Source organism: Dysidea avara, chromosome 2 (assembly GCF_963678975.1).
Source record: "Dysidea avara chromosome 2, odDysAvar1.4, whole genome shotgun sequence".
In the NCBI taxonomy this organism is placed as follows: Eukaryota; Metazoa; Porifera; class Demospongiae; order Dictyoceratida; family Dysideidae; genus Dysidea; species Dysidea avara.
In genome coordinates this window covers 43981031-43996017 of record NC_089273.1, presented here as the reverse complement: position 1 = coordinate 43996017, position 14987 = coordinate 43981031, and the positions used below count along the sequence as shown (strand labels likewise).

Sequence of the window (14987 nt, the reverse complement as noted above, 5' to 3'; positions counted from 1 at the left end):
AACAAAGGCATTTTGTCGTCTCAATATTTGTGGTTGTTTATGGCATTTCCTCTGTATATTAATCATTATTTGATGGATAAAACTATAAGGCTACTCATACTACTATCAGTCATGTTTGCTAAATAACCTTTTCCATGCTCAACATCATTAGTTAGATCTGACCTAAAATGTGGTATGCTTATTAGATACACATATTATGCCTATGTTACTTACCGATTAATCCATGTGCCTTTTGTACCTACAGTGTAGGCCCTTTTTCAATAGAAATGGGTGCAATGATGTTAATGCTAATTATACTGTGTGCATTAACAACACATGCATTGTTAAAAAAATTTATTTGCATTTTTGCAGCCATTTCTTGGCCGCCACCTTTGATTTCACAACTTTTTTTCACCCAGGCTTTTAAGGCTGCATTATTTTTCAAAGCCTGGCTGTTTTGTGTGGATCCAATAGCTAAATGCAGCAAAATCAAGCTTTGTAAATGTATACAGTTAGTACATACAATCATAAATGCAGTATTGCAGTAAGTGTACAGTAAGTATTGCATTATATTATACTGTGTGGATATGCATAATGCGTGTTATCTACTGTACATTGTCTCATCAATCTTCGTCATTCATCATCTCCATAATGGGTTCACGATAGTGGATCATGGTGTCATGAATCACAGCTGTTTCATTAGAATCTCTTCTGCTACAAGTAGATAATTTTAAAATATGTGAATAAGTAGAATCATTGTGTAGATACAGTATACAAAGAAAATCCGAAATTTTTATTTAACATTTTTTGACAGACTTGAAAATGATGACACCATAAAAGTACCCAATAATAAATTTGTGATGGAGGTACTGTTAGTAACCCACTCTATTGCAGCAGTCAATCATAGCAATTATAATTGTAATAATTTGATCTTTCAGTTTGAGTGTGTCAAGTGATCTTAAGAGCTATACATTTAGGTACCTGCTCAGTTACTTTTTATTCTTACTCACCACCTTCTCTACCATTCATGGTGATGTGCTTGTGTTACAGCTATTGCCATCAAAAAGGTGCTCAAAAGTAGCTAGCTTTCTAAGGTGAATTAAACACTATGTTTGACTGCATTAGCATAATGTTGAAAATTATCTAAACCAGTGGTTTTGGGGCTTTCATTTTAATGTACAGAAAATCATTTGATTTGAGCACAAAAATGAAAGCAAATCCTAAAACCAATCATAAGTGAGATGTGAAGGGACACTTTGAACTAATTAGTGGTCAACTGTGTGGCTTAAATGTGTTGCAGCTCACACCACTCTGTGTTTGTGTGTATGTATGTGTGTGCATGCGTGCGTGTATGCGAAACAGTACACAAGTGTGTGGAGCACTTGTGTAACTATATATGATCCATACTTACATGTCAACTATGGTAGCATTCTTCCTCATAGTGTTATCTATGACAAGACCAATATCACCACTGATGGAGGGTACTTCAATGTTGTTATTGGAAATAACAGGTTTAGGTTTGCAACGCATGAAAATCTTTTTGATGTTCTCTCTGTATACAATCAGTTCCATTACAGCAAATGCTATTAAGGGTAGTACTACAAAAAGAATAATTACTGCTGACAATACTCCTGTTCCGAAATCACTGAAAAGTGATTTTAATGAAGTGAAGATCATCATATGTAAAATGACCCCATCAAAAGTGTTTAGAATCTTGCTCTTATATGGTTTAATGATAAGCTGAATTAATAGTAATATTGTACTTATAATGAGCAAGAGAACATGGGTGATATTTCTGTTGGAGGAGGTGATGATGATTATTGAAATAATCACCACTCGACAAATCATGTAATAAGCTGCAAATGAATGATATCTGTCTCTATAACATCCTTGAAACTGATCCAGCAATGGCTTTATCCTATAAAAGTTGATCTTGTGGTTTATGAAAGGCTCAAGAAAAAGCAGAAGTGGTAGACCAATCACAATCACTAGTGTACATAATATTGCTATGATAACATATGGTAGATGGCGGCCATGAAAATACTCTATGTCAGGTGACAGGTAAGTGTAAACCTTATTTACATTATGAAATGTCAGTGATCTCAATAGTAGTAATGAAGTTGTTGCCACAGAAGTGTAAGAAAGCAGGAGAAGAAAACAAATGACACGGATAATTCCCCGACTAACAAAAGCTGAAAATCTGTAAGACATCCTTGCTAACAGGCAGATCATTCCTACAATGATGGTGACAGCTAGTGGATGTACATAATGAATGAACTGTTGATCAATTCCACTTAGATTCCCCACCAAACAGAGTTGTCCTAAAAATTGTGGAGTCACTTTGGCCGCACTAGACATAATGCTAACAACAGTAAACAGTCCTTGTGAAACATACAAATTTTGATCCAGTAGAATGTCCAGCATACTGTAATAGTATGTAATAACATAGAAATAACCGATCTCAAGATGATAGTATGTCACTACGAACACTACCACAACCAAAACTATCCAATATATCACTGACAATGCTATCAATAGTACTGCCTGTCCAGTTGCGCATTTTTCGACATTTACACATTTTACAGAATCAAATGAGAGAGTGTAGCCTTTCTCACAACTACCACAAGCAGTACCAGATCTGTGTGAACTACACTGGTTTAATCTCATTGGTGAGAGTTGGTAAAATCCATTAGTTGTTTCACAACAAGTAAAGTTGCAGTAATTGTTAGGACAAACTGCTACTGTTCTTTTACCCTCAACAATACCAAACCAGTAACCTCTTTTGATAGTAGATGTGCTACCAGAACAAGACACAATGTCACTGTCAGCGTAGCATATACACTTTTTAATAGCATCATCATAGTGGTAACCATGGTGACATGGCGATAGTTCTGCTATTAGTCTAACAGAAATTTCTAAGTCGCTGTTGCTACCTGTATAAGATGTGATCGTCATTGAAAAATTAGTTTTATCTGAAATCTCTTTGCCCATTACATTGGTGCCTTCAAACAGATTACAAGCTATAGGCACAAATCTTGTACCATCAAGTCTGTGATGTTGATTTTCACTTCTCACCACAAAGTTAACACCTCCAGGATGTTGTTTATGAAAACTTAGTACACAGGCATTAATTTTGATGTTTTGACCAAGCATTATATTATTAACAAAGTAGGTACCACAATCATTCAGTGAATTGGTAATATTGACACAGATGGCTGGGTCATACAAGGCTAGATGGCGAGGTGGTTTGTTGTGTATCACATTTAATCCCAATATACTGCTGTTGAAACATGTTTCATCACATGATGGCTGAATGTATATGTAAACATCATCACCATCAAAAGCAGTGTTGTTACTAAAATGTGAACTTGTGGAGTTAAAAAATATTTTACTACGGTTAACTTGCCTCAGTTTGCCATAAATTGCACCACCAAAGAGAGAAGCATTATTGTGATGGAATATAACATCAGATTTAGTTTCAAATGTCATAGTACAATTATCACCAAGGTATATTGCTCCACCATTTCTACTAGCTGAATTGTAGCTGAATCTTACCAGTGAACTCATTACAACATTCATTTTAGAGTACTGAATATTAATAGCTCCACCATCTTTAGCTTTATTAATTGTAAACTCTACTTTGGCATTTCTTTGAAATATTAAACTTGAATACCCATTGTATGACATAGCTCCACCAACAGTTGCAGCTCTATTGTCACAAAATTTCACTTTAGAGTTCCCTTCAAATGTGATGCTACAGTTCTCATTAGAATAAACAGCCCCTCCATTTTCATTAGCTTTATTACTGCTGTATATAACTGTCGCATTTTGATCAAATGATATTGCTGAATAACTGTGAGAGTAAACTCCTCCTCCATATTCAGCTACATTGTCACTAAACATCACTTTTGAGCTTCCATCAAATGTGATACTGCTGTTGTCACAAGAGTAAATACTTCCTCCACTTATATTGGCTTTGTTACCTTCATATGTCACTATTGTGTTTCCATTAAATGATATTTCTGAAAACCTATCTGAGTACGCTGCACCTCCAAATCTTGCCTCATTGTCCCTAAATTTCACTCTTGAATCTTCATCAAATGTGATGCTGGAATTCTGCTGAGAGTCAATACCTCCTCCACTATTACTGGCTTTGTTTCCTTTATATGACACTACTGTGTTTCCATCAAATAATATGTTAGAGTAATCTGTAGAGATCACTGCCCCTCCATGCCTGGCACTATTTTCATAAAATGTCACCATTGAGTGTTTATCAAATGTGATGTTACATTTCTCATGAGAATAAATTGCTCCTCCACTTACACTGGCTTTATTGTTATTGTAGATCACTGTTGTGTGTCCATTGAATGATACATCTGAATAAAGTCTAGAGTAGACTGCTCCTCCGAATTGTGCTCCATTGTTATTAAATGTCAGTTTTGAACTTTCATCAAATGTGATGTTGCAGTTTGTATGACAAAGAATACATGCTCCATATTGTGTGGCTTCATTACCTTGAAATATTACCATTGTGTTTCCACCGAATAAGATTTTTGAATAACTTATAGCAAACACAGCTCCTCCATGTTGAGCTCTATTGGCACAAAATTTCACTTTTGAGTTGTCGTCAAATGTGATGATGCAGTTCTCTATAGAACAAACAGCTCCTCCATTTTTATCAGCTCTATTACCTATATATGTCACTATTGTGTTTCCATTAAATGACATTATGGAATAACTAAAATAGTACACTGCTCCACCGTATCTAGCTTCATTGTCACTAAATGTCACTTCTGAGTTTTCATTAAATGTGACACTGCAGTTATCATTGAAATATATAGCTCCTCCATTTTCACTAGCTTTGTTGCTTTTATATGACACCATTGTGGCTCCATCAAATGATATTTTTGAATATCTATGAGAGAACACTGCTCCACCGACATGAGCTACATTGTCATTAAATGTCACTTCTGAGTTTTCATCAAATGTAACACTACAGTTCTCGTAAGAGTAAATTCCACCTCCATATATGTTGGCTTTGTTACTTTCGTATGTCACTAATGTGTTTCCATTAAATGATATAATGGAATGATCTATAGAATACACAACTCCACCATTTGTGGCACTGTTGTTATAAAACATTACCATTGAGTGACCATCAAATGTAATGTTACATTTCTCATAAGAATAAATTGCTCCTCCACTTTCACTGGCTTTGTTACTGTTGTAAGTCACTGTAGTATTTCCATCGAAAGATAATTTTGAATAATTTTCAGAGTACACTGCACCTCCACATCTTGCTTCATTACACCTTAACTTCACTACTGAGTTTGCAGCAAATGTGATCCTGCAGTTCTGCTCAGAGTGAACAGATCCTCCTTTATCATAAGCTTTATTTCTTTCATAGTTAACTGTTGTGTTCCCATCAAATGATATATTGGAATATTCAGTGGACAACATTGCTCCTCCATACTCAGCACTGTTATTATAGAATGTAACTGTTGAGTGGCTATCAAATGTGATGTCACATTTCTCATGAGAATAAATTGCTCCTCCACTTGTGCTGGCCTTGTTACTGTAATAAGACACTGTAGTGTTTTCATCAAATGATATTTCTGAATAAACTGCACTGTAGACTGCTCCTCCATATCTTGCTTCATTGTCACTCATCTCCACTTTTGAGTTTCCATTAAATGTGATGCTACTATACTCATGAAAGGAAATAGCTCCGCCATTTTTATGTGCTTCATTACCTCTATATGTTACTGTTGTATTTTTGTAAAATGATATAATGGAATGATCTACAGAATACACAGCTCCTCCATATTGAGCTCTATTGGCACAAAATTTCACATTTGAGTTGTCGTCAAATGTGATGATGCAGTTCTCTTTAGAACGAACAGCTCCTCCATTTTTATCAGCTCTATTACCTATATATGTCACTATTGTGTTTCCATTAAATGACATTATGGAATAACTAAAATAGTACACTGCTCCACCGTATCTAGCTTCATTGTCACTAAATGTCACTTCTGAGTTTTCATTAAATGTGACACTGCAGTTATCATTGAAATATATAGCTCCTCCATTTTCACTAGCTTTGTTGCTTTTATATGACACCATTGTGGCTCCATCAAATGATATTTTTGAATATCTATGAGAGAACACTGCTCCACCAAGATGAGCTACATTGTCATTAAATTTCACTTCTGAGTTTTCATCAAATGTAACACTACAGTTCTCATAAGAGTGAATGCTACCTCCATATATGTTGGCTTTGTTACTTTTATAAGTCACTAATGTGTTTCCATTAAATGATATAATGGAATGAGCTATAGAATACACAACTCCTCCATATGTGGCACTATTGTTACAAAACATCACCGCTGAGTGACCATCAAATGTGATGATACATTTCTTATGAGAATAAAGTGCTCCTCCACTTACACTGGCTTTGTTGTTGTTGTAAGACACTGTAGCGTTTCCATCAAATGATATTTCTGAACAAGCTCTACTGTAGACTGCTCCTCCATATCTAGCTTCATTGTCACTCATCTCCACTTTTGAGTTTCCATTAAATGTGATGCTACTATACTCATGGAAGGAAATAGCTCCGCCATTTTTATGTGCTTCATTACCTCTATATGTTACTGTTGCATTTTTGTTAAATGACACAATAGAATAATCTATAAAATACACTGCCCCTCCATGTGTGGCACTGTTGTTATAGAATGTCACCGTTGAGTGGCTATCAAATGTGATGTTACATTTCTTATGAGAATAAATTGCTCCTCCACTTATGTCAGCTTTGTTGTTGCTGTATGCCACAGTAGCATTTCCTTCGAAAGATAATTTTGAATAATTTTTAGAGTATACCGCTCCTCCAAATCTTGCTTCATTAAGTGAAAATTTTACTTTTGAGTTTACATCAAATGTGATGCTACAGTTTTGGTAAGAAGTGACAGCCCCTCCATTTTTACTGGCTTTGTTTCCTTCATATGTCACTATTGTGCTTCCAACAAAGAATAAATCAGAATAATGTTCAGAGGACAATGCTCCTCCATATCCTGCTTCATTACACCTTAACTTCACTTTTGAGTTTGCAGCAAATCTAATCCTGCAGTTCTGCTCAGAGTGAACAGCTCCTCCTTTTTCATTAGCTTTATTCCTTTCATAGTTAACTGTTGTGTTCCCATCAAATGATATATTGGAATATTCAGTGGATAGCATTGCTCCTCCGTACTCAGCACCGTTATTATAGAATTTCACCGTTGAGTGACTATCAAATGTGATGTTACATTCCTGATGAGAATAAATTGCTCCTCCACTTATCCTGGCTTTATTATTCTTGTATGACACTGTTGTTTCTCCATCAAATGAGATTGCTGAGTAACTTTCAATCAACATTGCCCCTCCATAGTCAGCTTCATTGTTACTAAATGCCACCTTCGTATTATCACTAAATGATATTTTAGAATGATTAAAGGAAAGAATTGCTCCTCCATATTTAGCATTGTTGTTATTAAATACCACTGCTGAGTTTTCATCAAATAATACATTACTGTAATTTTCAAAATACACAGCTCCCCCACGTGCAACAGCCTTATTACTCTGAAACTTTACTGTGGTATTTTCCCCAAATACCATAACAGACTTGTTCATGGAGTAAAGAGCACCACCAAATGATTTAGCGGAATTTTTAGCAAATCGTATGACCGAGTATTCTCCAAAATATATTCTGGAATCATTAATAAATATCGCTCCGCCATAAGTGATTGCTGAATTATTGTAAAAGGTCACATTGGATTCGTTCTTAAATATAACAACTGAACTGCAGCTAAAAAGTCCTCCTCCAGAGATTACCATGTTTTGTTTGAAAAGCACATTACCTGTAATGTGTAGCTTTTGTTTTGAAAGGTAAATAGGCACTCCTTCATTGCCAACAAACTTTGAATTTTGCAAGTATGAAAACTGTCTGCTTCCTTGACCACTGATGTAAACAATGCTTTTGGCAGCTACATTGTTAGAGAAGTAACATCCATCAATCACCAACCTTGTTATGGTAGGAGTTGTAGCCTCAATTGTGCATTGTACTGCTACTCCATGACCTCTGTATTGGTTGTTATGTGTGAACTCACAACTGTTGATAAATATATTTCCTGATGTTTCTGAGAATAGTAAAACTTGTCCCATTGAAGAATAAAATGCACAATTTTGAATGGTGACATTAGATGATTTATAGGAGCTCAATACTGGATAAGATGATTCATTGCTGGAGCCACAGTTCTCCCAATTAATACCTTTAATTGTCACATTGTTGCAGTAGGAAAATCGTATTGCTCCAATACCATTGCAGTTCACAGTGGGAGTTCCATGTCCAATTATCGAAACGTTCTCAAGATTTTCTAAACTGATTTTTGTGTCCAGTGCAGCATTTGATCCAACTATTTTGATTATGGTGTTGTTAGTAAAGCTATACAGTGCACTTTCCAACAAGAGGAAAGAGCGATCTCCAATTACACAACATGGTCTAGTTACTTGTTCAAATTCCACCCTTGAATAAAAAGTAACATTTTGAGAGAAAGAAATTCCATCGGCTTTTTTGAGGACCACAGAAAGTACAGCAATAATTACAATTCTTTCAATAAGCATTATGGCAATGTATACCACAACAACAGCAAATATGAACAAGACTAATGCTTGACTTGACATAAGGAAATATATACTACCAGAAGCCATACGTACAGGAGTCAAACATATGACTTAATATTACATCACACACTTGCTTCAAGTCACTGTGCTATGTTCAGTACGATGATCACAATGGAATATTTGAAATAAACTGTAGATTTACACTGTAACATTCAAGTTCTGCACATTAAAATTTTTGGTGTAAATTAATTTTTTAGCAGCCACAAATTCAAGCAGTGTGGCCTAATTCATTTTTGAATAACCCTTTTCCACTACTTGGGATTCTTTTAACTTTACATGCATACATGATATTATGCATTATATGCATAATATCACTGTTTTTTGTGAATGGAATCACACAGTGGGGAGACTGCTAGTTTACAATGATTTTGTTTGATCAGCGGTCACTTTTATAGTTATTATGTGATTTTTGCATACCAGACATTGCACTATAGACCTGGACTCTGTACCCACATTCCCAGTTTTTCAGGTGTGGTAACATTTATTAGATGAAAGCATGTGCATTGAAGGCTTGGTATATACAATGAATTGTACTGTGTATTATACAAGTGTCTTTCATTATATACCTGTATAGACCAAAAATTTTATTCCCTGACATAAAATTTGAAGATACAGCACATAGCAACAAATAACAGCAGCAATTATTTATACTACTTGAATGTAAATATAATATACATTGATGCATACCAAATTCCAACAAAGTGAAGAAGTGTGACACAGTTTTCATGTGGATCTCAGGTTTCACAGACAGACAGATACATAGATAGATGGATAGATGTACTGTAGATAGAACGCATGCAAAAGTGCACAGAAGGTGGTTAATTCTAGATTGCTAAATTTTCATTTAAAAATGCAATGGATAGTCAATGATTCCATAATCATGTGTGAAATCCAATAATTTAATCTTGGTATAGGTAAACAGTAAACACAATGTAACATTATCTAATCACACAATTGTCAATTATACATCAGGATCTACAATATGACAACACCTATGTAATGTATCCTGTGTTTATTGGGTATACTTACTGTAAAAATTGCCATAGGTAAATTCCCTAATGTAATTACCAGAGTTTGGATTCACTATACTAAAATATATTCTTCCATGAACACCCACTGATATTACAAATTAGCCACTTGTAAGGTGTTTCACCCATGGGTGTGAGGTATACCAGGGGTAATTTAAAAGAGCACTTCATGGCGGTATTGTTACTGTGTTGCTTATTATATTATTGTAGTATTGTGTATGGGCAAGGCATATCATAGAATATTATTGTAGCTGGCATTCTACACATACATACATGTTTTAACCAATTCTCATGGTATACATTTACTGGCTCAGAATATCACAGAGGGTTTCAACAGTGGTACATTCATGTGTCTCTCTAACAATGGAAATCAACAAATGTAAAACACTAGTAGAATTGTAACACAATAGTATTGACACACATATCTACTGGTAAAATATTAATGGTCTAATTTTTCAGTGCTATGTATGGCTTTGTATATAATTATTTATATACAACTATCAAACATCCATTTGATCATGTATGAGTCTCAGTCACTAATTTGCAATAAATTCCATTGTGTGGTGACCAATGAAGCAAACTGGCAAATCATGCAATGATGAAATAGCCAAATAAATATCTTTCAGTATAATTATATCAAGACACACGGTAGTGTGTCGTGCGGCCCAAGAAGCCGGCGCGTAACACCCGTGAGTATATTGACAGGAAGAAAGAAAACGCAATTTTCGCACCTCCGTAGCTCTGTGCTGCCTTGATGAAACAAGACGATTTTTGCTGTCGACACTCCCTCCACCTTCAGCACTCCACATTCCAAATTTGAGCGAAATCGCTTCAAGCGTTCCCGAGATATGCAACTTCAAAAATTGGCTTAGTTTCTTCGTTCTTTTTTTCTTCTTATTTTTCTTCCTCTTTTCGCACACTTACAAAAACTGCTATAAAACGCGAACGCCATATCCGATCGCTTTGATATTTGGCACACAGAAAGGGGGTATAAAGGCGCATCTCTGTACCAACTTTGGCTGAAATACGATAAACAGGCAAAGAGTTATGAGCAATTATTCACGAAAAATAACACCAATATGTTGTCACGCCTACAGGGTAAACCGCGTATGGGAAGAAGCTGAAAATCGGTGGGTGAATAGGTTAACTATTGAACCTCAAACCTTTTGTGGTTTGAAAGAAATCGAGCTAAAAACCAGGAAGATACAACGAAAAAACCAACAGTGTGTAACAATTACGCAATCGAGATTAGCTAATAAAAAACGACTGCTTGCCACGCCTACCAGGTAAACCTCTTGGGGTAATGCTTTGAAAATCGCTGTACAGATGGAGTTATCATCTTAGAAAGGCTCTTCAATGGTGTAGAAGAATCAGACTTAAAGCCACGGAGTTATAACACGAAATCCAACTTGGTGTAGCAAGTGCGAGATCGAGATACTCTAATAGAGCAGTCATCCTAATAGAGCAGTCACCCGAAGAGAATTCAAGAGATCAGCTAGAAAAAAGTAACCTGTATAGAGATCAGCTAGAAACAAGTCACCCTGTAGAGAGATCAGCCACAAACAATTCACCCTGTAGAGAGATCAGCTAGAAGAAGTTACCTTGTAGGGAATTCATGCAACTATGGAAAGAGATAATTCAGCTAGAAGTTATCACCTTGTAGAGTTCAGCTACAAAGAAACCACAATGTAGAGAGATCAGATAGAAGAAGTTAACTTGTAGAGAGTTCAGCTACAAAGAAACCATCACGTAGAGAGTTCAGCTGCAAACAAATCACCTGTAGAGAGTTCAGCTACAAAGAAATCTCCCTGTAGAGAGATCAGATAGAAGAAGTTAACTTGTAGAGAGTTCAGCTACAAAGAAACCATCACGTAGAGAGTTCAGCTGCAAACAAATCACCTGTAGAGAGTTCAGCTACAAACAAATCTCCCTGTAGAGAGATCAGCTAGGAGAAGTTTCCTTGTAGAGAGTTCAGTTACAAAGAAACCACCATGTAGAGAATTTGTTTACAAACTAGTGACACTGTAGAGACATCAGCTAGAAGAAGTTACCTTGTAAAGAGTTCAGCTACAAAGAAACCATTCTGTAAAGAGCTCAGCTGCAAAAAAAATCACCTGTACAGAATTCCACTACAAACAAGTCACCCTATAGAAAGATCAGCTAGAAGAAGTTACCTCGTAGAGAGTTTAGTTACAAAGAAACCACCATGTAGAGAATTCATTACAAACTAGTCACCCTGTAGAGACATCAGCTAGAAGAAATTACCTTGTAAAGAGTTCAGCTAATTAGAAACCATTCTGTAAAGAGCTCAGCTGCAAACAGATCACCTGTACAGAATTCAGCTACAAACAAATCACCCTGTAGAGAGATCAGCTAGAAGAAGTTTCTTTGTAGAGAGTTCAGCCACAAACAAATCACCCTGTAGAAAGATCAGCTAGAAGAAGTTACCTTGTAGAGAGTTCAGTTACAAAGAAACCACCATGTAGAAAGTTCAGCTACAAACTAGTGACCTTGTGGAGACATCAGCTAGAAGAAACTACCTTGTAGAGAGCTCAGCTACAAAGAAACCATTCTGTAAAGAGCTCAGCTGCAAACAAATCACCTGTACAGAATTCAGCTACAAACAAATCACCCTGTAGAAAGATCAGCTAGAAGAAGTCACCTTGTAGAGAGTTCAGCTACAAAGAAACCACCATGTAGGGAGTTCAGCTAGAAGAAGTTACCTTGTAGAGAGTTCAGCTACAAAGAAAACATCCTGTAAAGAGCTCAGCTGCAAACAAATCACCTGTACAGAATTCAGCTACAAACAAATTACCCTGCATGTAGAGAGATCAGCTAGAAGAAATTATCTTGTAGATAGTTCAGCTACAAACAAATCACCCTGTAGAGAGATCAGCTAGAAGAAGTTACCTTGTAGAGAGTTCAGCTACAAATTTAAAGAAACCATCATGTGGAGAGTTCAGCTGCAAACAAATCACCTGTAGAGAGTTCAGCTACAAAGAAACCACCATGTAGGGAGTTCAGCTAGAAGAAGTTACCTTGTAGAGAGTTCAGCTACAAAGAAACCATCATGAAGAGAGTTCAGCTGCAAACAAATCTCCCTGTAGAGAGTTCAGTTAGAAGAAGTTACCTTGTAGATAGTTCAGCTACAAAGAAACCATTCTGTAAAGAGCACAGCTGCAAACAAATCACCTGTACAGAATTCCGCTACAAACAAATCACCCTGTAGAAAGATCAGCTAGAAGAAGTCACCTTGTAGAGAGTTCAGTTACAAAGAAACCACGATGTAGAGAGTTCAGCTGCAAACAAATCTCCCTGTAGAGAGTTCAGTTAGAAGAAGTTACCTTGTAGAGAGTTCAGCTACAAAGAAACCATCATGAAGAGAGTTCAGCTACAAACAAATCACCCTGTAGAGAGATCAGCTAGAAGAAGTCACCTTGTAGAGAGTTCAGCTACAAAGAAACCACCATATAGAGAGTTCAGCTGCAAACAAATCACCCTGTAGAAAAATCAGCTACCAACAAATCACCCTGTAGAAAGATCAGCTAGAAGAAGTCACCTTGTAGAGAGTTCAGCTACAAAGAAACCACCATGTAGGGAGTTCAGCTAGAAGAAGTTACCTTGTAGAGAGTTCAGCTACAAAGAAACCATCATGAAGAGAGTTCAGCTGCAAACAAATCTCCCTGTAGAGAGTTCAGTTAGAAGAAGTTACCTTGTAGAGAGTTCAGCTACAAAGAAACCATTCTGTAAAGAGCTCAGCTGCAAATAAATCACCTGTATAGAATTCAGCTACAAACAAATCACCCTGTAGAGAGATCAGCTAGAAGAAATTACCTTGTAGAGAGTTCAGCTGCAAAGAAATCACCCTGTAGAAAATTCTGCCACAAACAAATTGCCCTGTAGAAAGATCAGTTAGAAGAAGTTATCTTGTAGAGAGTTCAGCTACAAAGAAACCATCATCTAGATAGTTCAGCTGCAAACAAATCACATGTAGAGAGTTCAGCTACAAACAAATCTCCCTGTAGAGAGATCAGCTAGGAGAAGTTTCCTTGTAGAGAGTTCAGTTACAAAGAAACCACCATGTAGAGAATTTGTTTACAAACTAGTGACACTGTAGAGACATCAGCTAGAAGAAGTTACCTTGTAAAGAGTTCAGCTACAAAGAAACCATTCTGTAAAGAGCTCAGCTGCAAAAAAAATCACCTGTACAGAATTCCACTACAAACAAGTCACCCTATAGAAAGATCAGCTAGAAGAAGTTACCTCGTAGAGAGTTTAGTTACAAAGAAACCACCATGTAGAGAATTCATTACAAACTAGTCACCCTGTAGAGACATCAGCTAGAAGAAATTACCTTGTAAAGAGTTCAGCTAATTAGAAACCATTCTGTAAAGAGCTCAGCTGCAAACAGATCACCTGTACAGAATTCAGCTACAAACAAATCACCCTGTAGAGAGATCAGCTAGAAGAAGTTTCTTTGTAGAGAGTTCAGCCACAAACAAATCACCCTGTAGAAAGATCAGCTAGAAGAAGTTACCTTGTAGAGAGTTCAGTTACAAAGAAACCACCATGTAGAAAGTTCAGCTACAAACTAGTGACCTTGTGGAGACATCAGCTAGAAGAAACTACCTTGTAGAGAGCTCAGCTACAAAGAAACCATTCTGTAAAGAGCTCAGCTGCAAACAAATCACCTGTACAGAATTCAGCTACAAACAAATCACCCTGTAGAAAGATCAGCTAGAAGAAGTCACCTTGTAGAGAGTTCAGCTACAAAGAAACCACCATGTAGGGAGTTCAGCTAGAAGAAGTTACCTTGTAGAGAGTTCAGCTACAAAGAAAACATCCTGTAAAGAGCTCAGCTGCAAACAAATCACCTGTACAGAATTCAGCTACAAACAAATTACCCTGCATGTAGAGAGATCAGCTAGAAGAAATTATCTTGTAGATAGTTCAGCTACAAACAAATCACCCTGTAGAGAGATCAGCTAGAAGAAGTTACCTTGTAGAGAGTTCAGCTACAAATTTAAAGAAACCATCATGTGGAGAGTTCAGCTGCAAACAAATCACCTGTAGAGAGTTCAGCTACAAAGAAACCACCATGTAGGGAGTTCAGCTAGAAGAAGTTACCTTGTAGAGAGTTCAGCTACAAAGAAACCATCATGAAGAGAGTTCAGCTGCAAACAAATCTCCCTGTAGAGAGTTCAGTTAGAAGAAGTTACCTTGTAGATAGTTCAGCTACAAAGAAACCATTCTGTAAAGAGCACAGCT

The 14987-nt window shown here is 36.5% G+C and overlaps 1 protein-coding gene across 1 annotated transcript; it reads right to left on the bottom strand.

The window, feature by feature from the left end:
• Positions 1–602: 602 nt before the first annotated feature.
• On the bottom strand, positions 603–8691 carry LOC136248128 (uncharacterized). Its single transcript, XM_066039943.1, has 3 exons — positions 2201–8691; positions 1391–1531; positions 603–693 (listed from the first exon to the last, which is right to left on the bottom strand). The coding sequence occupies exons 1-3, from the start codon at positions 8689–8691 to the stop codon at positions 603–605; spliced, it is 6723 nt and encodes a 2240-aa protein (XP_065896015.1).
• Positions 8692–14987: the final 6296 nt, after the last annotated feature.